The sequence below is a fragment of the Chiloscyllium plagiosum genome, chromosome 11 (genome assembly GCF_004010195.1).
Source record: "Chiloscyllium plagiosum isolate BGI_BamShark_2017 chromosome 11, ASM401019v2, whole genome shotgun sequence".
Taxonomy (NCBI): Eukaryota; Metazoa; Chordata; class Chondrichthyes; order Orectolobiformes; family Hemiscylliidae; genus Chiloscyllium; species Chiloscyllium plagiosum.
In genome coordinates, this window is record NC_057720.1 from 9,862,684 (window position 1) to 9,886,779 (window position 24,096).

General features: G+C 42.7%; 1 protein-coding gene across 2 annotated transcripts in view; it reads left to right on the forward strand.

The window, feature by feature from the left end:
* adgrl4 (adhesion G protein-coupled receptor L4) overlaps nucleotides 1-23,105 on the forward strand; it is a 154,562-nt gene extending 131,457 nt beyond the window's left edge. The window contains exons 13-15 of one of the 2 annotated variants that reach the window (XM_043698670.1): nucleotides 5,188-5,279; nucleotides 11,086-11,254; nucleotides 20,283-23,105. In XM_043698670.1, coding sequence (XP_043554605.1) covers nucleotides 5,188-5,279; nucleotides 11,086-11,254; nucleotides 20,283-20,345 — 324 coding nt within the window. In that variant the 3' untranslated portion in view covers nucleotides 20,346-23,105. Of the gene's footprint in view, nucleotides 1-2,496; nucleotides 2,679-5,187; nucleotides 5,280-11,085; nucleotides 11,255-20,282 lie in introns of those variants that run through there. The other variant, XM_043698671.1, reaches the window with a different exon arrangement.
* The last annotated feature ends 991 nt before the right edge of the window (nucleotides 23,106-24,096 follow it).

Consider the following 24,096-nt stretch of genomic DNA (forward strand, 5'->3'; position numbering starts at 1 on the left):
GCCTCAAGACACCAGGAACCCAGGTTTGATTCCATTCTTGGGAGATTATCTGTGTGGAGTTTACACATTCTCTGTATGAGTTTCTTCTCCCACAGTCCAATGAAGTGCAGATTCAGTGGATTGATCGTGCCTAATTGCCCATAGCATCCAGGGATGTGCAGGCTAGGTGGATTGCCATGGTAACTGCAGGGTTCCAGGGATAGGGAGGGGAATCGGTCTAGTGGAATGCTCTTTGGAGGGTGAGTATGGACACAATGGGCCAAATGGCCTGCTTTACACTGTAGGGATTGTATGAAGAACAGCAATCTTATTGAAGGAGTGTTGATCCCAAGAGCCGGACTTGTGATCAAAAGAATGGGCATTGGAATCCCATGATGACAGGATGAGGGTGTGATTAGAGGTTGGGGAAGAATGTAGAGACAAAAAGTTGGTGTCAGTACCAGTGAAGCTAAAAGGATTGGGTTGTTATAATTGGTTCACAATTTCTGAAAGGGTTGGAAGCCAACGTATTCTTACTTGATTTTGAAAACTTCTAGCAATTTTACTGTTAACCATCTCCTCCCCAAGGAAACCAATCCCAAATTGTCCAATTTATCTTGGTGCATGTATGGAACTATGTGCCAAAGGAAGAAGTACATCATTAAAAGGCACTTGGATGTGTTATATGAATAGGAAGGGTTTAGAGGGATATGGGCCAAATGCTGGCAAATGGGACTGGATCAGTTTAGGATATTTGCTCGACATGGACAAGTTGAAACAGGGTCTGTTTCCATGCTGTATAAGTCTATGAGTCTCTGGCTTTAGCTTTCTAGCTGATGTTTCTCATCCCTGGAACCAATCTCATGAATGTTCTCAACACTTTCTCCAGTGTTTTCATGTCCTTCCTGAAGATGGGGGGAGAGAAGGTTTAGCTTCATTAGATCTAGTCTCCATTCCCAACCCCACCCCCACCCCCAGCTTGGTGTCCTCACACACAAACAAATGGTTCCTGTGGCATGTGATGGTCAGCTGGCTATTGCAGCTGCCATTGTGGATAGTCACTGTAATGGCTAAAAATAGTCAGAATTTGAATTCTTCTACCACAGTGGTAAGTGAAGACAAATTCTGTGAGAGTTCTACGAGGGTTTGTTTTTATTCATTCATGAGATGTGGCTGTCACTGGTTGGGCCAGTGTTTATTGCCCATCTCTAATTGCCCAGAGGGTAGTTAAGAGTCAACCACATTGCTGTGGGTCTGAAATAACAATCTGGCCAGACCAGTTAAGGATGGAATATTTCCTTCTCTGAAGGACATTTCTGGCAAAGGACAAGGGTTTTGTGGTCACCATTCGACTTTTACTTTCAGAGTTTTATTGAACTCAAATTCCAACATCTGCCATGTGTCATTTGTACCTAAGACTCCAGAACATTACTTAGATCTCTCGATTAATAATCTCGTGATAATACCACAAGGGCGCCCCTGCCTAGACAGTTTGATGTGATCTGGAACCAGAATTTGTGTTTTCTTTAAAAGAGTTAAGGATACATCCGTTTCTTAGAGAATAATTCCTATGTCATGCATTTTATATGGTTTTACATTCCGGTTTGTTTGCTTGGAAAGGTTTTTTGAAATTCTAAGGAGGAAACGGCTACTTTTCACGTTGGCTATGTATGGAATGCCTATTTTTATAAAAATGAAAGTATTTGACATACTGTCAAGAATTGTTTTCACTTATAATCTTGTCTTTTTACCTGGAACAAAATAAATGCTTAGCACTTGTATCTTGTACATCTTAAAATAGTGGACACAAGAACGGTGTGTGAATACATTAAACATCCACAAAGTATAATTTTAATACCCAGGTGATTACAAACTACTTTGTGTTTTAGCTTCATTAAATGTTCAGGAGCTCCCCCATCCCATTTCCCTTAATCTAGGATGTAAACAGTCATCAATCAATGTCCTCTGTTATAATTTGTTCAGATAACTAATGAACATCTGATATTGTTCCTTGTATCATTAGAATGGATTCTAAATTCAAGGTGGATCTCAGTGTGTTTTGAGCCAAATTACCCAGAATAATAGCATTTCTGAAAATATAATTTTGGAACTTTACGTTTGATTAGTTTCTCATAACCCCGACAGCCCAGAAGGGCAATTAATTCAACGGTCCTTAGCTATCGTTTCAAGTGGAGCTTCTTTTGTCTTTGTCAAAATTTTGTCTTTTCCTCTTTTATTCTTGTTTTCAAATGCTTGCCCAATTCTCCATTAAATGATATTTGATCTATTTTGTTTGTTGTTATAGCCAGAAAGAGATGCCGAATGTTGTTGCCTCTTCATTGTGAATTTGCTGATCATTACAAGCAAAACCTTTTCCTTTACTCCCTTAAAATATATTGCGATCACAAAAATTTCCATTAAGTCACCCGCACAACAGCCAGACAAAGGATATTTTTCAAATGATGTTGGGGCTTGGAAAATTAAACGCCTCACTCAATCCTTTTGTTTCCTGATCAGAAAGAAGGTGCAAAGATGTGTCTTCACCCTTTGTAATCAAATCTTACCATCGTCAACTCAACTTCCATCCCACTTGAAGAAGAAGAAGAAGAATTCTTAAAAGTTCCACAATGTACCAACTTCACTGGGCTCAAAATTATTTGGTCAGCCTCTACTTCTGACTTTTATAGAATCTTACTGTGCCCAATATGGCTGCCATATTTTTTCTGCTTCGCATCAATTCTATCAACTCAAATCATCAAGCATTCTACCTTGGTGCATAATGGCTTGGGATAGCAACTGCTCTGCCTAGGATCATAAGAAAGTACAGAAGGTGGTGTGCACAGCCCTGACCATCACAGAAGCCAACTTCTCGTCCATGGACTCCATTTACACTTCTCGCTGCCACAGAAAGGCTGCCAACATCAGCAAAGGCCCCTCCCACCAGTAATGCTCTCTTTCAAACTCTTCAATTAGGCAGGAGATACAGAGGTTTGAGCACACACACACACATCAACAGGTTCAAGAACAGCTTCTTCCCTGCCATTATTAGATGGTTAAAAGAACCTCTCCAATCCAGTGACTTGCTTTTGTGCACATCCTATGCAGTCATACCCTATGTCTCACTCTGTCTAAGCACCCTATGCTCTGTATGTCCTTGTTTGCTATGATCTGTCTGTACTGCTCCCAAAACAAAACTTTTCACTGTACATAGGCACATGTGAATACAATAAATGAAATTAAATCAAATCAAGTCGCTGCTTTCCAAAGTAAATTTGAGAGATTTCTTTTCTTGATGCCTGTGATGTGATGTAGATGTATGTCTGTCTTTACTACATCAGTGCATTACCTTGGACTCTATCCCATCAAATGTACCTTTTCTTTCGATGTCACATGTTATTCTGAGCATACCTGGTTTCTTCACTATTTTAAACAAGTTCTAACGAACTCCATTTATTCTGAACAGTATCCTCAGCAAACAATTATAGACCTTAATTATTCCAGTTTCAACTGAAAATTTCATGCAATGTACTTGAATCATTGCACAAGACACACATTTAGTTTTTAATTAAGCCACCTGGCACCAATGAATTGCTGATTCGTAGATAGTGGTGGATAACTTTTGATGCACAGCCCACCTTGTGGCTTTCCATTGAAAATGTATTAATTGCCTTGTACCACACACTGGGTAAGTGCTGAGTGCTATTTCCATTCCTAGCTACTGACAGCTCCATTCATTCACCCAGATAGAATCCCTACAGTGTGAAAGTAAGCCACTTGGCCCATCAAGTCCACACCAAACCTCCAAAGAGCATCCCCCCCATGCGCCACATTCCTGTAATACCACATTTCCCAGAACTAATCCACCTAACCTATGCAGTAAGGGGAATTTAGCACGTCCAATGCCCCTAACCTGCATATCTTTTGGACTGTGGGAGGAAACCGGAGCACCTGGAGGAAACCCACACAGACACGGGAACAATGTGTAAACTCAACACAAACAGTTGCCTGAGGCTGGAGTCGAACCCACATCCCTGGTGCTGTGAGGCAGCAGTATTAACCACTGAGCCACCATGCCAACTTTGATCAAAACAGGGATTGCTCCTCACTTGAGATTTCACTATGTCCTGTGTCATCTAAATGCCAGGTCTGAAAATGTCCCCCACTGAGTTGACAAAACACCCAATATTGTGGCTCAGTTGGTGATGAAGCGCTCTTCTGTTTACTGGACAGAAATCTATCCTGTGTAGTAGTCTCTCAGAACAAGACTAACCCTTGCCACATAGCAAGGACCTGTGTGTGAAATCTTTTAACATGGAGATGCTGTTGAGGTTTTTTAAATTCGTTCACAAGATGCGGGTGTCACTGACTAGACCAATATCTATTGCCCATCCCAAATTTCCCAGAGAGCAGTTAGAGTCAAGTACATTGCTATGAGTCTGGAGTCACATATAGGCCAGACCAGGTAAGGATGGCAAACTTCATTCCCTCAAGGAGATTAATGAAATAGATAGATTTCCATGACAATGGGTCCATGATTACCATTAGGCTAACATTTTATTCCAGGTTTTAAATCCACAATCTAAGATTAAGTGGTAAACCATTCAGGACTGAGATGAGGAAGAATTTCTTCACACAGAGAGTTGTGAACCAATGGGAATCTCTACCAAAGAAAACCGCTGGGGCCAGTTCATTAAATATATTCAAGAGGGAGCTGGATGTAGCCTTTGTAGCTAAAGGAATCAAGGAGCATGAGGAGAAAGCGGGAATGGGATACGGAGATTGCATGATCAGCCATAATCATATTGAATGGGTAGTGCAGGCTCAAAGGACCTCTTGCAGTTATCTTCGAAGTTTCTATGTTTAACTGAATTCAAATTTCACCATCAACAATGATGGGATTTGAACCAATATCCAAAGAGCATTAACCCTGTTTTGAGCTTTCACTTAGTCTTCATCTCTGTACCTCTCTCTCTCTGTCAGTCTCACTGTCTATATTGCCTTCTGTCTCTCTGTCTCTGCATAACTCTGTTTGCCTTCATGTCTTGTTTCTCTTTCTCTGTCTTGTTCCTTGTCAATCCTTCTCTGCCCTCAGTTTCTCTCTCTCTCTCTCTCTCCTTACATCACTCCCTGGTTTCACTTCTCTGTTTCTCAGGTCTCTGACTGATCCTCTCTCTGATTTGCTTTATCATGTCCGTTCTTAATTTTTAGGTTAATCTACTGGCATTTGGAGTCATTATCTACAAAGTATTCCGACACACTTCCATGTTGAAACCAGAAGTGAGCTGCTATGAAAATATTAGGTAGGTTTGAAACCAGGAACAATTCTAGCATTTTATGATGAAGTTTATTGATAAAATTAAGCTTTTGGGGTTGGCATTTTGTTAAAAAAAAGTATTTACCACTCTGCTGTCATTTCTTTTATGTCTATTATGAAATATAACTTTTTCTGAAGTAATTCATAAAGTCATACAGCACGGTCAGCCCATGCTGACCATAATCCCAAACTAAATTAGACCCAGCTGCCTGCCCTTGGCCCATATCCCTCCAAATATTTCTTTATTCATGTTCTTAGTCAAATGTTTTTTTTTTAAATTATGTAACTGTACCCATATCCACCACTTTTCCTGGAAGCTCATTCCACACACAAACCACCCTATGTGAAAAGAAATTGCCCCTCGGGTCCTTTTTAAATCTTTCTGTTCTCACCTTAAAAATATGTCCCTTAGTCTTGAAACGCCCCACCATGGGGAAAAGACACCTGCCATTCACCTTATCTATACCCCTCATGATATTGCAAACCTCTCTAAGGTCACCTCTCAACCATATATTCAAATATACTCCCCTGATTATTATGGGAATTATAATATGAAGATTGACATTAGTGTCATCGAAAGTGTAGGCAATTTTCACAATATAGTGTGATTCTAATCATGGGTAGGGTTGTTTTGAGGGTTCGTAGGATCACAGAATCACAAAATATCAAAGAGGCCCTTCTGCCCAATGAGTCTGCACTGCCAAAGTATAGTACTGTATATTAGTCCCACTTCCCAGCACGAGAACCATAGCCTTGAATGTTACAACTACAAGTGCTCATCTGAGTATTCTTAAACGTTTCTGAAGCTTCCTGCCTCCACTACCCTCCCAGGCTGTATATTCTGGATCCCTACCACCCCCTGAGTGAGAAAACAATCTCCTCAAATCCCCTCAAAACACCCTGCCTTTTACCTTAAAATTATGCCCCCTTGTTTCCACCAGGCTGCTTTCTGTCCACCCTGTCGCTGTCTCTCACAATCTTGTACATCTCAGTCACATTCCCTCCTTGACCTTTTCTACTCTTAAGAAAACAACTTGAGCTTATCCAACCTCTCTTCATGGCTAAAACACACCATCCTGAGAACATCCTATTGAATATGAAACAAAAACAGAAACTGCTGGAAGAACTCAACAGGTTCAGCAGCAACTGTGAAGAGAAAGCAAAATTAATGATTTGAGTCCAGTGACTGGAGTCCGACATCACTGGACCCAAAGTTTCTCCAGTAATATCTATTTTTGTCTCAGATTTCTAGCATCCACTGTTCTTCGGTTTCCCTTCTGGTGAATCTCCTCTGCACCCCCTCCAGTGCAATCATATCCTTCCTGTAGTGCACAGAGTAGAACTTTTCATGTAGTCCTTTAGCTCTGGCCTCACCAAAGTCCTATACACCTCTAACATGACCTCTCAGCTATTTTAATGTATGCCACTACCTAATAAACTCGATTGCTTCATATGCCATCTTAACTACCTGATTAACCTGCCCGGCCACCTTCAGGAATCTGTTGACAAGCTTCCAAAGGTCTCTCTGTTCCTTTGAGTTTCTTTCCATTCATTGAGTATTCCCAATTGATTGAAGGTACAATGACTTTGTCTAATTCTCAGGTTATATGAACAGAATGGCTTTAGGACGGTTCAAAACACAGTGGATAAATCAGTTCGATAACGCAGTAGGTGAAATCAATTTGTAACTGGGTGACCCTATAGCACCACTGATAGTGTGATTCAAGGTCCAATTGTTAGAGTGTTTAAAATATATTGGGCAGGGTGACTCAGTAGCATCATGAATAGGGCAGTTCAAGACTAGCTTCAGTGAGTAATGGACTGGGTGCCTCAGTGATCTATTGAATAGGGCCTCTCAGTTGGACAATACACAGCATGGGTCCATAGTTACAATGAAAAAGCTTGCTTCAAGTCTCATTGTCAAGATGGAATGAACAGTGCAACTTGCTGAAGTGATGGATCCATCTTCAAATATATGCTCACCCCTTTGCCTGCCACACCTCCTTCCCCACCTGAGCACCCATCATCAGCATGAATTCCACTTACCTTTATTGGTCAATGCATTGAGTATAAGAGTTGGGACTTTATCCATTCAGGGATATTAGTGAGGCTTCTTTCAGAATACTGCGTGCAATTCTGGTTGTCCTTCCAAAGGAAGGATGTTGTTAAACTTGAGAAGGTGCAGAAAAGATTTACAAGGAGGTTGCCAGAACTGGAGGGTTGGAGTTATGGGGAGAGGCTGGATAAGCTGGGGCTTTTTACCCTGGAGTGTCAGTGGCTGAGGGGTGACCTTATAGAGGCTTATAAAATCTTGAGAGGCATGGATAGGGTAAATAGCCAAGGTCTTTTTGGAAGGGGTCCAAAACTAGAGGACATAGGTTTAAGGTGAGAGGGGAAAGATAAAGAAAGAACCTGTGGGTAACTTTTTTCACACAGAGTATGAGGCATGTATGGAATGAGCTGCCAGAGGAAGTCATGAAGTTGGGTCCAAATACATTTAAAATGCATCTGGATGAGTATATGTACAGAAAGGGTTTATCGGGTTATGGGCCAAGCACTAGCAAATGGGACTAGGTCAGATTGGGATGTCCGTTCAGCATGGACGAGTTAGACCGAAGGATCTGTTTCCATGATTCTATGACTCTGTGACAAGAAGATATGTTTTCGCTATCTATATCAAAATCTTCCATTATTTGAAAGATCTCTTTTCAGTAAGTCCTCATTTTCATTAGTGTATAAGATGTGAACATCACTGCATCACTGTAACGGCTGTGGCAGTTTCAAGGACATTTCAGAATGAACAATATTGCTGTGGAACTGAAGTGGCATATAGACAGAATAAGTACAGACAGCACATTTCAGAGGTGGGACTTTTACAGCAAGGCAACAGCTACCATTGCTGATACTAGATTTTTATTTAAGATACTTGCATTTTCTAAAAGCTCTCAGCTGCATTAGGGGAATTTAAATTCATGATTTAGATATGACTGTGTTTTGATAACTATTTCCTCTAGCTCCCTGTAAACAGCTGCAGTGTGTTTGTCCTTTCCAGTTCAGAATAACCTTATCCTTCTCATTTAAATCTATGTTGTGATGATTTGCACATTTTATTTTACCATATAACGTTTTAAAATTCTCACTGAAAAGATAATGACGGTTTCTCAAATCTCCAAGAATAGAACAGGGGTTTTGTCTGAAAATGCAGTACCAACAACAATTGCGGAAGAAACCTTTGCTTTCAAATGCTCCTTCAGACTAAGTAAGATACACCTAGTAATCAGCTGGCCACCAAGAGTAACAACTGAGGACAAAGCTTCACAAACCAGCGTGCAGAGAGAGATTGTTAATCCCCTGTGATATATAGCTCCTGTTCCAAAAGTGACAACAATATAATTCAACGAAAACCATCACCAGGCTGCTGGAGCAGTTAATGAACGTGGGTGCCACATTTGGAGGTTTCTCTGTACTTTTATTTGAAATCTCTGTGGTATCTTCCTCCTCTCACTGACACGGACTGAGGTTCAATTTCACATGTACAGTTTGAGGCAGCTTTAGTTACTTTGTACAACTCTCAGTGGTTAGCATTGCTGCCTCACAGTGCCAGGAACCCGGGTTCGATTCGAGCCTCAGGGAATGGGGTTTACACATTCTCCCTGTGTCTGCGTACATTTCCTCCGAGTGCTTGGGTTTCCTCCCACAATCCAAAGATGTGCAAGTTAGGTAAATTGGCCACAAGAAATTGCCCATGGTGCCCAGGGATGTGCAGGCTGGGTGGGATTGATGGTGAATACAGGGGTAGAGGGGTGTGTCTGGGTGGGATGCTCTTCGGAGGGTTGGTGTGGACTCAATGGGTCAAATGGGCTGCTTCCACACTGTCAGGATGCTATGATTGCCAACAAATGCTGGTCAAATGGTCTTTTTCCATAGTGTAGGGATTCTATGATTCTATTTCCAGGCACAGACCCTCTCAGTGGTCACAATGGACAGGGAGGATAGGATCACGAACAGCACAGCAAGTAGCATGACTCAGTTTGTAGACAATTGAATGGATCAGGAGCACAATCAATTCGCTTGCCTCAGTCAACCACATTCGCTTTTCTCCCAGAGTTGTTAAGGTGCAGAAAGAGGCCATTCATCCCATCATTCCTGCACTGGCTCTTCAAACAAACATCATTGCCTATCTCTCACAGACAATTTCTATGCAAGTAATCATCCAATGTCCCTCTTGCATGCCTCAATTGAACCTGGCTCCAAACTAAGGGAACGTTTTGCTGAGCATCTCAGCCAGGCCCATGGGGCTGACCGGACCTCCCAGTCACCGCCCCTTTTAATTCCCCTTCCCACTCCCTTTCCAACATGACCATCCTTGGCCTCCTCCATTACCACAGTGAATCAGACCGCAAATTGGAGGATCAACACCTCATCTTCCGCCCGGGCATCCTGCAGACTGGAGGACTCAACACTGAGTTCTTCAATTTCCAATCCCTTCCCATCCCCACCTCTCTTCCCAGCCCCTCCTCCTCCCTTCCATTCCCCTCATCGACCTTTCCTTCCAGCCACCAATCGGATTCAGTCCCCCCAATGACCAACCAGGTCGTACCTCTACCTGTCTTCACCTATCCCTACCTCACCAGCCTGCCCCTGCCACCCCCTTTGTCTGCAGCTCCCCTTACACCCACCCCAAGTCCTAAAGAAGGGTTATGTTGACTTCTCCACCTCCTGACGCTGCCTGGCATTCTGTGTTCCTGCTTGTCTACTTTAGAATCTAGCATCTGCGTTTGTTTTTGTCACCATCACATTTCCAAGCAGTGCATTCTGAACCCTAACTACACGCTGGGTAAGAAAGTATTTTTTTCTCACATCACAATTATTTCCTTTGCACATCACTTTAAATCTATGCCCTCTCCGCCTTTTCCCTTTAATGAGCGTTAACAGCTTCTCCCTGTCCACTGTGTCCAACCTGCTCAGGACGTTTTACACGAATATCGAGGAAGAGTGATCAAGAGGAACCAATGAAACACTTGCATTTAGGTAGCACCTTTCACACCCTTGTTATCATCCAAAGTACTTTAGAAACGTAGTCACAGGGTGCAATTTAAGAAAGTTAGCAGCATTACAGTGCACAGGAAGACCACAAATACTAACATGATAATCCCATCTGTTTTCAGTGTTATTAAGGCAGTGACAAATACACACCAGGAGATCAAGAAGGCACGGGATGAATACTACCATGAAGGTAGTTGGTGGGGAAGCAGGAGATTAGTACCAGGCAGTGATGCTCAGAGCAGGAATGATGGGCTAAATGGCCTCCTTCTGCATTCCAACAATTCTGTCATTCTGAGATTGGTGAGGACTTTCATGCCCTTCCAGTAGGTACTGCCACTGGATCATTTACACCTGCCTGAAAAGTCAGACGGTAAGGAATCTGCCTTCTGAAAGTGCACAGTGGCTCAGTGGTTAGCAGGGAGCCGGGTTCGATTCCACCTTTCGGCGGCTATCTGTGTGGAGTTTGCACGTTCTCCCCCATATCTTGTGTTTGTTTCCTCTAGGTGCTCCAGTTACCTCCCACAGTCCAAAGATGTGCAAGTTAGGTGGATTGGCCATGGTTTGGGTGTGATTATCTTTGGAGGGTCGGTATGGATTCAATGGGCTGAATGGCTTGCTTCCGCAGTATATGGATTCTATGATTGTACTGTTGATTTAATCTTTGACGGTGATTGAATGACCAGCCTGATGCCAGTCTTAATTGACGATGGATGAGATCTCATGAATGTACTCATTGTATTTGGCAGATCATGTGCCCGTGGTGCAATGGCATTACTCTTCCTCCTTGGAGCTACCTGGACCTTCGGTGTTCTGCACATTATCATGGGATCCATGGTGACAGCATATTTGTTCACTATCTCTAATGCATTCCAAGGGATGTTCATCTTTATATTTCTCTGCATCCTATCAAAGAAAGTAAGTTTCACTTCTCAACAAAATGGTAAAACTTTGAAATCCTCCCAGAAACATGAAAGTGGGTGAAACATTTTCAGTGCCAAGAGGGTGGGGGAATCAATAGTGGCCACTCAAACCGAAAGGAAGGTGAAACAACATTGACAGTACCTTTTATAAACTCAGGACATACTAAAGTAGTTTACAGGAGAAAGTGAGGACTGCAGATGCTGAAGATCAGAATTGAAAAGTGTGGTGCTGGAAAAGCCCAGCAGGTCAGGCAGCATCCGAGGAGCAGGAGAGTCGACATTTCAGGCATGAACAGTCATTCAACTCTCCTGCTCCTCGGATGCTGTCTTACCTGCTGTGATATCACACTTTTTGACTTGAAAGTATTTTACAGCCAATGTAAAACTTTCGTGGAGTAGGCAATATGGGAAATATTGGAGCTAATTTGCACGCAGCAAATCCAACAAACTGCAATTAAATAAGTGACGAGGTATTGCTTTGTTATTCACTCATGGGACATAGGTATCACTAGCTGGCTGGCACTTTATTGTTCATCCCCAGTTGCCCCTTGAGAAGCTGATGGTGAGTTGCCTTCTTGAACTGCTGCAGTCCATGTGCCATAGGTTGACCCACAATGCCCTTCAGGAGAGAATTCTAGGATGTTTTTCCCTCACATAAAACCGTGCTGACCATCCCTATTAATTCCTTGCCTCTCCAAGTGCATATAAATCCTATCTTTCAGAATCACCTCCAACACCTTACCCACCACTGAAGTCAGACTCTCAGGTCTATAGTTCCCAGGCCTCTCCTTACATCTTTTCTTAAACAAAGGCACAACATTCGCCACTCTCCAGTCATCCAGCACCTCACCCAGAGTTATAGGTGACACAAATATTTCTGCAAGGAACCCTGCAATTCCCTCCCTAACTTCTCACCGCGTCCTGTCATTCTCTGAAGATTTATCCATTGCACTTGAGAAGGTAGTGGTGAGCTGCCTTCTTGAACCACTGCAGTCCACCTGTGACCCACAATGCTATTAAGGAGAGAATTCCAGGATTTTAACCCTCGTGATACGGAAGGAAAGGAATCTATTTCCTTGTCAGGATGGTTCAAGGCTTGGAGGAAATGTTCAGGGGCTGGTGTCCCCATGTATCTGCTGCCCTTGCTCTTCTAGATGGAGCTGGTCTTGGGTCTGGAAGGTGCTGTCTGAGGATCTTTGATGAATTTCTGCAGTGCTTCTTGCAAAATGTATACGCTGCTGCTACTGAGCATCAGTAAGTGGAGGGTGTGGATGCTTGCGTCATGCCAATCAAGCGGGCTGCTTTATCTTGGATGGTGTCGAGCTTCTTGAGTGTTGTTGGAGCTGCACCCATCCAGGCAAGTGGGGAGTATTCCATCTCACTCCTGAATGGTGTCTCTGGATGGTGGAAAGGCTGTAGGGGGTTCAGGAGGAGACTTACTTGCCACACTATTCCTAGCCTCTAACCTGCACTTGTAGCCACTATATTTATATTGTGAGTCAAATTGAGTTTTTGGTCAATGATAACCTCCAGGGTTTTGATTATGATGGGGGGGGGTTAATTGATGGTAACATCATTGAATGTCAAGTGGCAGTGATTCGATTGTCTCTAATTGGAGATGGTCATTACCGTGTGGCAAGCAAAATACTGCAGATGCTGGAGAAACTCAGCACGTCTGGCAGCATCTGAGGAGAGAGAATAAGAGTTAACATTTTGAGTCAATTATTACTCTTCTTCAGAACATGTGATGTGTCCCGAATCAGATATGGAATGTCTCTGTGCTCCAGTCCCACTGTCATTGTTAACCCTCCAATCTGAGGCCACAGTCAACAAAGAATGGCAATATCCCTTCATGTAAAAATTATTTCCCACATGAACACATCATGGCCTTTGACCAGCAGCAGCTGATCATCTAAACCTTCTTTCCTATGAACTCGCCTCCCTCTACACTGCTCCCCTCAAGATCAGACTTCTCTCCAATGAGCCCACTGTCACCAATCCAGACACATTCAGAAGTTCATTCTTGATGAAGGGCTTATGCCAAAAACATCGATTCTCCTGCTCCTCAGATGCTGCCTGACCTGCTGTGCTTTTCCAGCATCACACACTTGACTCTGATCTCCATCATCTGCAGTCCTCACTTTCTCCTCCACATTCAGAGGTGCTGTAGAATAACCAGCTATTTCTAGGTCATCCATTTCATTGAGGATGAATGGTTTTCATAGTTAAAAAGCACACAACACCAGGTTATGGTCTAACAGGTTTAATTGTTGGCAAAAGTGAGGACTGCAGATGCTGGAAACCAAAGTTTAGATCAGAGTGGTGCTGGAAAAGCACAGCAGGTCAGGCAGCATCCGAGGAGCAGGAGAATCGACGTTTCGGGCAAAAGCCCTTCATCATGAATAGAGCTTCGGAATAGGTTTAATTATTGGACTATAACCTGGTGTTGTGTGATTTTTAACTCCAGTCCAACAACGGCACCTCCAAATAATGATTTTCATGTGCTGGAGAGAGCATATGAAGAGGAATCAGCCATTCATCCCTGAACCAGTTCCATTGTTCAGTTAAATCATAACAAGAAGAACTGTAATGTTGAATGCTATTTCTTTATTTTTCTGCCTTTATGAAGTATGTTTTGGTTTATTTTTTCTGTGTTTTAAGGTGGTGACAGAAAGCGGCGACATTGTACAACATTTTTCACTATATTTTGGAACAGTAAATAAGTAAATAGATAGATAAAATAAAGAAATGCTTTTGACATCTTTCTTTATGTTACTAGCTAGCTTACTCTCAAACTTCATCTTTTTCCCCCTTATTACTTTTTTTAGTTATCCTTTAGTGGTTATTAAAGATTTCCCACTAATCTTCACCACGCTGCATGCTTTTATTTTTGCTTTTATGCCATCTCTAACTTCCTTTGTCAGCCATGATTGCTTCATCCTTCCCTTTGTATGTTTCTTCTTCCTCAGAATGAATTTCTGTTGCGCCTCCTGAATTAACCCCACCATCTTCCCTGCTCGGTTTCCCTGCCAACAATTCTGGCCAGCCTTTGTAGTTACCTTTACTTAAGGGAAGCAATGACCTAGTCGTATTATTGCTAGTTTGCTAATCCAGAAATTCATATAATGTTCTCGGGGCCTCTTTTCAAATCCCACCAGGGCAGATGGAACTCAAATAAGAAAAGTCTGAAATTAAGAGTTTAGTGATGACCATAAAGCCATTGTTGGAAAAACCCATCAGGCTCACTAAAGCTCCTTAGGGAAGGAAATTGCAGTCCTTACCTGGTCTGGTCTACATGTGACTCCAGACCCACAGCAACGTGGTTGATTCTTAACTGTCCTCTGGATAATTAGGGATGGATAATAAGGCCTGGATTAGTCAGCAATGACCATATCCTACGAATGTACAAAAAACATTTGCAAGACTATCTGATTCCAGCTTCTCCCTCTCAAACTGCTGGGTGAATTCTATCAAACTATGGTCACTGCCCCCTCAGGGTTCCTTCGCTAAAACCTCCCTCATTAAGTCTGCCTCATTACACATCACCTACCCTAATTAAAGTGATGTACAGCTCCAATATATCCCCTCTGCTCTTATAATCTTTGCCGTGAAAGATAAATCCAGGTGTTCCGTATGCCTTCTTAATCACTGTTAACCTGTCCTGCCACCTTCAGGGATCTGTGGATGAGCTCCATAACATCTCTCTGTCCTACTGAGCCTCCTTGTATTCCATACGCCTTCCTGTCTGACTCGTTTAGTGTTTCAAAACATTTATGTACATGGGCCCACATAACCTTTTTAAGACAATAATACATTTATTGCATCTTTTCATGACAGTATACCTTCCCAAGTGTAATTACTTGGGAATATAAATGTGTTAGAACTGTCTTGAGAGTTATGAGACAGCATTTGCCTGGGTTTTGACATACCCAGAAGTATTAGCAAGTGAATTTCTGCTGCTTACCTGTCTGTGTGTGAGGAGAAAGTGAGGACTGCAGATGCTGGAGATCAGAGCTGAAAATGTGTTGCTGGAAAAGTGCAGCAGGTCAGGCAGCATCCAGGGAACAGGAGAATCGACGTTTCGGGCATAAGCCCTATCAAACTATTCCTGAAGAAGGGCTTATGCCCGAAACGTCGATTCTCCTGTTCCCTGGATGCTGCCTGACCTGTCTGTGTGTGAATCCATACCAAAAATCACAAAAAAACAAGTTACATTCCAGCCCTTGGATTCCTAAACAGCTGAATGTAAAGCATTTAACAGCTTTACTAAGTCACTAAAGAATAAAAAAGTGAAGCAAAACACCGTTGCTAATACAGAAGTGATTCAGAATGATTACATTCAGAGCTGAGATGATTGCAAGGCATTTGCCTTCAAGTGTATTGGCTAGATATCCCCTTCATCACTGATCTGACTGTGTACTTTCTCTCATAGGATTCTGCATTCAACCCTAATACATCCATTGACTGTGTTAACCGTCTGGTTTATTTCTTCCTAAAGGTTAATTGCTGAAGGTTAACCTTGCAGTAATAGCTTGTGACAAGATCATTTTGGCAGAAAACGTCACCATCTAACTAAATAGTAAACAGATTTGAAATCACTTTTCTGGTAGCGTTCCTGTCCTCATTATTGTTCTTATTTAGCAAGGATTTCCTGATGGGCCTTAACACACAATATGCATTCTGCTGTTCAAAGTCTATTGATTCGGAAAGGTATGTGTCAACATTAGCTGAGCTTGACAACATTTCTCTTAATGCGACAATGAGGAGATAACCAATTATAGTGAGCAAAAGGTTCTATCTTCTCCACTAAGCAAGGTCAAAGGGCAAGAGCATATGACATGCTAAGTCTCTGGTCAATATTTTCAGACGTTTCCCCTTTAATCAATACTATCTATTTTCTTCTCAGTTTTAGGTCTCATTTTCCTCATGTCAACACAGTCACTTCACTCATCACTTTGATTTTCACCCGTTGAATCTTAAATATCAAAAATACTTCATTAGCTCATATATAAATACTTATCAAAGTTTCCTGGTAATCACTGTCCAGAAAGAACCTAATCTGGCAGCTGTTCTTCTCTCCAAAACACAGAAAAATGCCATTCAGCCCCATTGGTCCAGACTAGCATGATCCATTTGAGTCTCCTCTCACTTTACCTTATCAACATTTCTCCCCCTTGGGATTAGAGAATCCCTATAGCATGGAAGCTGACCATTCAGCCCATCAAGTCCACGCCAACCCTCCAATGAGTATTCCACCTAGACCCACCCTATCTCTGCATTCCCCATGGCTAAACCAGCTGACGTGAACATCTTTGGACTGTGGGAGGAAGCCAGAGCACCCAGAGGAAACCCACACAAACAAAGGGAGAATGTGTAAACTCCACACAAATGTTACCTGAGGAATCAAACCTGGGTCCCTGGTGCTGTGAGGCAGCAGTGCTAACTAATGCACCTAACACTATGGGCAATTTAGCATGGCCAATTCGCCTGACCTGCACATCTTTGGACTGTGGGAGGAAACCCACACAGACATGGGGAGAATGTACAAACTCCACACAGACAATCACCCAAGGCTGGAATCAAACCTGGGACCCTAGTGCTGTGAGGCAATAGTGCTAACCACTGAGCCACCGTGCCACCCTCAGGATTTATGATTACTTGGAAAACCATAGTTTGATTAGAGATAGTCAGCATTGCTTTGTGAGGGGAAGGTCTTGCCTCATAAACCTTATTGAATTCTTTGAGGATGTGACAAAACACATTGATGAAGGTAGAGCAGTGGATGTAGTGTGCATGGATTTTAGCAAGGCATTTGATAAAGTTCCCCATGGTAGGCTCATTCAGAAAGTAAGGAGGCATGGGATACTGGGAAGCCTGTCTGTCTGGATACAGAATTAGTTGGCCCGTAGAAGACAGAGGGTGGTGGTAGATGGAAAGTATTCAGCCTGGAGTTTGGTGACCAGTAGTGTTCCGCAGGGATCGGTTCTGGGACCTATGCTCTTTGTGGCTTTTATAAATTACTTGGATGAAATAGTGGAAGGGTGAGTTAGTAAGTTAGCCAATGACACAAAGGTTAGTGAAGTTGTGGATAGTGTGGAGGGCTGTTGTAGGTTGCAATGAGACATTGACAGGATACAGAACTAGGATGATAAGTGGCAGATGGAGTTCAACCTGGAAAAGTGAGAAGTAATTCACTTTGGTAGGTCAAATTTGAATGCAGAATACAAGGTTAAAGAAAGGATTCTTGGCAGTGTGGAGGAACAGAGGGATCTTGGGGTCCATGTCCATAGATCGCTCAAAATTGCCATCCAAGTTGATAGGGTTATTAAGGAGGCGCATGGTGTGTTGGCTTTCGTTAGCAAGGGGATTGAGTTTAAGAGCTGTGAGGTTATGCTGCAGCTCTTTAGAACCCTGGTTAGGCCACACTTGGAATATTGTGTTCAGTTCTGGTCGCCTCATTATAGGGAAGATGTAAAAGCTTTTAGACAAGATGCAGAGGAGATTTACCAGGATGCTGCGTAGACTGAAGGGCATCGCTTATGAAGAAAGGTTGAGGGAGCTAAGGCTTTTCTCTTTGGTGCGAAGAAGGATGAGAGGTGACTTGATAGAAGTGTACAAGATGTTGAGAGGCATAGATAGAGTGGATAGCCAGAGACTTTTTCCCAGGGCAGAAATGTCTATCATGAGGGGATATAATTTTAAAATAATTGGAGGAAGATTTCGGAGAGATGTCAGAGATAGGTTCTTTACACAGAGAGTGGTAGGTACGTGGAATGCACTGCTGACAGTTGTAGTCAAGTCAGCTACATTCGGGACGTTTAAGTGCCTCTTGGATAGGCACATGGAAAATAGTGCATTGAAGGGTATGTAGGTTAGTCTGATCTTAGAGTGGAATAAAAGGTCAGCACAACATTACGGGCCGAAGAGCCTGTACTGTGCTGTACTGTTCTATGCTGAAAATGTGTTGCTGGAAAAGCATAGCAGGTCAGGCAGCATCCAAGAAGCAGGAGAATCAATGGTTCGGGCATGAGCCCTTCTTCAGGAATCATTCCTGAAGAAGGAGTCATGCCCGAAACATCGATTCTCCTGCTTCTTGGATGCTGCCTGACCTGCTGCATTTTTCCAGCAACACATTTTCAGCTCTGATCTCCAGCATCTGCAGTCCTCACTTTCTCCTCTGTACTGTTCTATGTTCTATGTTATAGAGTCATAGAGATGTACAGCATGGAAACAGACCCTTCGGCCTAGCCCTCCATGCCGACTAGATATCCCAACCCAATCTAGTCCCACCTGCCAGCACCCGGCCCATATCCCTCCAAACCCTTCCTATTCATATACCCATCCAAATACCTCTTAAATGTTGCAATTATACCAGCCTCCACCACATCCTCTGACAGCTCATTCCATACACGTCTAAGTCTTCAGTTTTGTTATAGGCCTCCTTGATGCCATATTTGGTCAAATGTTGCTTCCATGTAAGGGGCAGTCATGCTCACCTCTCCTCTTGACTACAACCCAATAAACTCAGAAACTATGAGATTCTTGTGACATCAGTGAGCAGGATTTATTGCTTTCCAAGTGTCACTTGGTAGCATGGTCAATGACACTCTCCATCACTAACCTGAGGATTGAGACTGTCCTGGTGGGCCAGGTTGGATTATCCTGCTTTTAGTGGGACATTTTCTGCATTGTCAGCCAGATGCCAGTGTTGGAGCTATACTGGAACAGCTTGACTCAACATGCAGCAAGGTAGACATCATGATTTTAGAATTTTATCAGGAAATCTCCAAGCCCTATTGCCTGCGCAGTACCCAGAGCGTATAATTAAAGAACCAGTCGATGGTAAAAAGGGGAAGACGGGAGATGATTTATTGCAATGCTACATGTTGTTATGAAATTAATGTCATTATCATCTTATCGGACCATTGAGCTGCCATGCCATTAGGGGTAATGGTTTAACCTGAAGGTCGCCCCACCTCAGGTGTGGAGAGAGGTTGAGATGGACAGTCCTTCATGGTAACCTCAGCCTGTACAGGAATTCGACCCACACTGTTGGTCTCGCTCTGCATCACAAATCAGGGTCCTGCCCAAAACGCCGACTCTGCTGCTTCTCAGATGCTGCCTGATCTGCTGGGCTTTTTCCAGCACCCCACTCTATCTACTCCTTCACAAAGCAAACATCTAAGCTAAACTAACACTCCCTGTTACAATCTACTTTCTGAAACAATAGTGGTACTTGAGCAGATATGGTGGTTCAGCATTTAGCACAGCTGCCTCACAGCACCAGGGACCCAGGTTCAATTCCAGCCACAGGTGACTGTCTGTGTGGAATCTACACATTCTCCCTGCGTCTGCATGGGTTTCCTCCCACAGTCCAAAGATGTACAGGTTAAATGGATTGGCCATGCTAAATTGCCCTGTAGTGTCTAGTGATGTGCAGGCAAGGTGCATTAGCCGTGGGCAATATAGTGATGAGGGTGGATTTGGGTGGGATTCTTTTCAGAGGTATGGGCTAAATGGCCTGCTTCCACACGTTAGGGGTTCTATGAAAAGGCAAACCATTGCAGGCTTGCATTTGTGCAGCACCTTTCATGATCTCTACACCTCCTAATGCATTTTCTAGCTGATGAAGTCACTGCTGTAGGAAACATGGCATTGGGCATTTCTTTCAAGGAGACAACATGGACATAACAGGTCGAAAAGTGTGGCGCTGGAAAAGCACAGCAGGTCAGGCAGCATCCGAGGAGCAAGATAGTTGACATTTCAAGCCTAAGCCCTTCATCGGGAATGATGGTTTATACCCTGAGCGTCGATTCTCCTGCTCCTCGGATGCTGCCTGACCTGCTGTGATTTCCCAGCGCCACACTCTCGACTCTGAATCTCCAGCATCTGCGGTCCTCACTTTCTCCACATGGACATAATGGGCCAATTGTGTCAGATCCTGTGATTCTATTTGTGTCTTGAAAGCGCAAATTTAAAAAAAATGAGCGAAACTTATTTCTCCTTATGAATGTACTTCACAGATCCAGAAAGAGTACTACAGATTATTTAAAAATGTGCCCTGTTGCTTTGGGTGCCTGAGATGAGGTGCTTTGAGAATGAAAGGCGAAGATGAAATGGCAGAAGACAAAGAGAAGAAAGGATGCATTTCTGAAGAGACACAAGCAGCGTTGATTTGTTAAAAGATTATAATTTATTTGAAGCTTTAAATTGGATGTTGGATGGGATGGAGGGGGCACTGTGTGCAGTATTCCTTAGAATCTTTACAACTCAACATGTCTTCACATGTACCTGTTTCATCCTGTAGCTTTGAAGTCTGTTTACGTAGCTTAGATTGTTGGTGGTAACAGCAAAGGAAAGCTGAGAGGCTTCCTGTGATGTTCCTGACTTACTGGAGATCTTTAAACAATTATACTGTCAGAACAGCCAGTCAGCAATGTAGAGGAATGTCATCTTAAATGCGCAAAGATATCACCCACCAGGACGGAGAGTTGTGACCTTCAAGTTTACGTTTTAATACTTGCAGTAGCACAATTCCTCTTGTAATAAAAAAGCAGACAATTGCCTGTTGTTCACAGTAGTCATTTGGGAAGGGGAATCTCTGGTGTTCAGTTTTTCAGAATGTGACTTGATAATTATGGAATAAAATCAGACCTTCTCCCAGTTTTCATTAAACAAGGAATTTTTCCCCTTCTCTCCCCAATCTAGCCTGGTTCTTTATTTAAAAAAAGGAGAGGAACCAAATCAGTTCTCATTCAATAATAAAAGGAAAGGGTGAACACAGAGAAGGAGACATAGGAACTGGTTTCGTCATTGGACAGAAGAAAGCCACTCAGCCTATCATAAGATGTGTGGTCCCTTTCTCATCGGACTGTCAGGTATAGGCCAACACATTCTTCATTGCATCAAGTAATTTGGTATCCTAAAACAGCCTGCACTTAATCCATGACTAGTATTTCCTGCAGGGCACTAAATAGCCAGATTAGTCTCACACTGCTTCACAAGAATATTGCAGCAATTCAAAAAGGTAGCTTATCCCCAACTCCAATACCCTGAATTTATTATTGAGTTCAGCACCTTCAGATTGTGAACACATTCCCATTCCTTCCCTTTCTTATAGCTTTAATTGTTATATTCTCTCCCACGATACATGTCCTCTCTCCCCTTCCCCCACCCCAGTGGGACTGCCTGTCCTTTCCAGTCTGGTGTTTCAACACACCATGTTCTTTCATTCTCACATTCCGATCACTTAATCTGAACTATCAACATCCTTGCTCCCCCAGCACTCCATCCTCCTCCATTATTTCATAAATGTTGCCCCCCCCCCCCGCCCACATTTCACGTCAGCTCTGGTGAAGAGTCATCTAGACTCGAAATGTTCATTTGGCTCTCTCTCTCTATGGATGCTGCCTGACCCACTGTGATCTCCAGCACTTTTTTGTTTTCAGGACAGTAATTGGTGATCTTACTGGCAATGTCCATATCCCACAATCCACCAATATCATTTTGCCTGCTATACTATCAGCTTTTCTCACTTCTTAAAAATTTTTCAATGGAATGCGGGCATCATTGCTGCCCAATCCTAATGGACCTGAAGTGATCGAGTTAAGACTCAATGACATTTCTGTGGATCTAGAAGGGTAGACTAGGTGAGGATGGCAGATTCCAGTAATTAAATAACTCACAGTGGTTTGATGTTATCTATTATTCAATTATTCATTTAATTTAAATTCCATCAGCTGCCCTAGTGGGATTCGAACACTTGTACTCAGAGTATTAGCCTGACCCTCTCAGTTATTAAACATGTGAAATTACTACTTCATCACCATCTTCCCATCTGTTATGAACCACAGCTAACAGTGATGGAGCAGTGCGTCATGACCCTTCATGCCTTCCTCCCCAAGTTAGTGAACTCTATAGAAATCTTGTGGAGCACTGAGACAGCTGTTAAGAAAAAAAAACAAAAAATATTTCAGATTTACTAAGAATTCTGATCTATTGTGAGTAAAAGGGATAATCAATGGCTAATGTATGAGACAGGTATTAAACAAGGTGTTGGATCATGATAAATTTTGAAATTTCATGACAATCATTCCTCTGGCAAAAAGGTGAAGTTCATTCAATACCAGTAACTTCCATCTATGAGAGAGGAATCTGTCTAAGGGACGACCCTTTAAAGGTGAGGTACCTGTTGAATCTGTGGAACTCACTGCTGCAGAAAGCTGTGGCAGCCAAGTCATTGAGTGTCTTTAAGACAGAGATGGATAGCTTCTTGATGAGTAAGGCGATCAAGGGTTATGGGGAGAAGGCAGGAGAATGGACATGAGAAAAATGCCAACTATGATCAAATGACAGAGCAGACTCACTGGGCTGAATGACCTAATTCTGCTCCTATATCGTATCATCTTATTCTTTGAACAACACTGTTTGAGGGATAAGGTCTCGAGTGCAACTCTAAGGTGTCCTAAAGCAAATTAATTTCTGCCTACAAAGGCAAATGAAGCCTCAGTCTCTACCAAAGGATATTAGGAAAATCTTTTCTGCTGTCTGGTGTAGGACAGACCACAGCATTAACTTTTCAGCCTCCACCCAGTAATTCAAAAGCCAGTTGTGTTTCTAACTGAGCCAAGGTGGAATACAGCAATAAGTCAATGATGTTGCAATATGGATCAATTTGTGTTACCCATTGTGGAGACAATTAGTCCAATGAGTGTAACAATCAGAATACTGTAGCTGGATGCTTCAATCTGTTACCTTAATGTAATTCGAAGTGAATTTTAATTAAAAATGTAATCCACTTCACAACATGTCTTGATATTCATAATCAAATAAAAAATTCATAACTTTAACTTGCAAACTTTCTTTGGTGAATATAATGCCAGCCTACACCAGTTAAATGTCAAAATCATTTGTTCTTTCAACTTATGGCTTAGCAACATTTGTACCTTGCGATTAATCAGCAATGATCTTCTTGCCAAGAACTTAACTCCATGCTCATGATCTTAAGTTTCAGATCAGGTGAGGAATAAAGTCATAGCTTAATGAGAGGTTTGAAGGTTAGATTTTGTTATGAAGAGGATCAACACATTGGCATTTTGTTGAAGAGTTTTATAATGTAAATATATATTTATTGTCGGCAAAAAATAAATTCAGGTTCATTTTCATTTATGCGTTCTAATTAAGGATATTAAATTGGTTTCTTGGGTGATCCTGTAAATACTTGCGGAACGTTTCGGAGAACACCTCTGGGACACCCGGACCAACCAACCCAACCACCCAGTGGCTCAACACTTCAACTCCCCCTCCCACTCCACCAAGGACATGCAGGTCCTTGAACTCCTCCATCACCAAACCATAGCAACACGACGGTTGGAGGAAGAGCGCCTCATCTTCCGCCTAGGAACCCTCCAACCACAAGGGATGAACTCAGATTTCTCCAGTTTCCTCATTTCCCCTCCCTCCACCTTGTCTCAGTCAAATCCCTCGAACTCAGCACCACCTTCCTAACCTGCAATCTTCTTTCTGACCTCTCCGCCCCCACCCCCACTCCGGCCTATCACCCTCACCTTGACCTCCTTCCACCTATCGCATTCCCAATGCCCTCCCCCAAGTCCCTCTTCTCTACCTTTTATCTTAGCCTGCTGGACACACTTTCCTCATTCCTGAAGAAGGGCTCATGCCCAAAATGTCGATTCTCCTGCTCCTTGGATGCTACTGACCTGCTGCGCTTTTCCAGCAACACATTTTCAGCTCTGATCCTGTAAATATACAACTGTTTTGCATAATTTGTCCTTCTCACTGAGGTTGCTGAATTGCAGAGTTGATGGGAAATCCAAA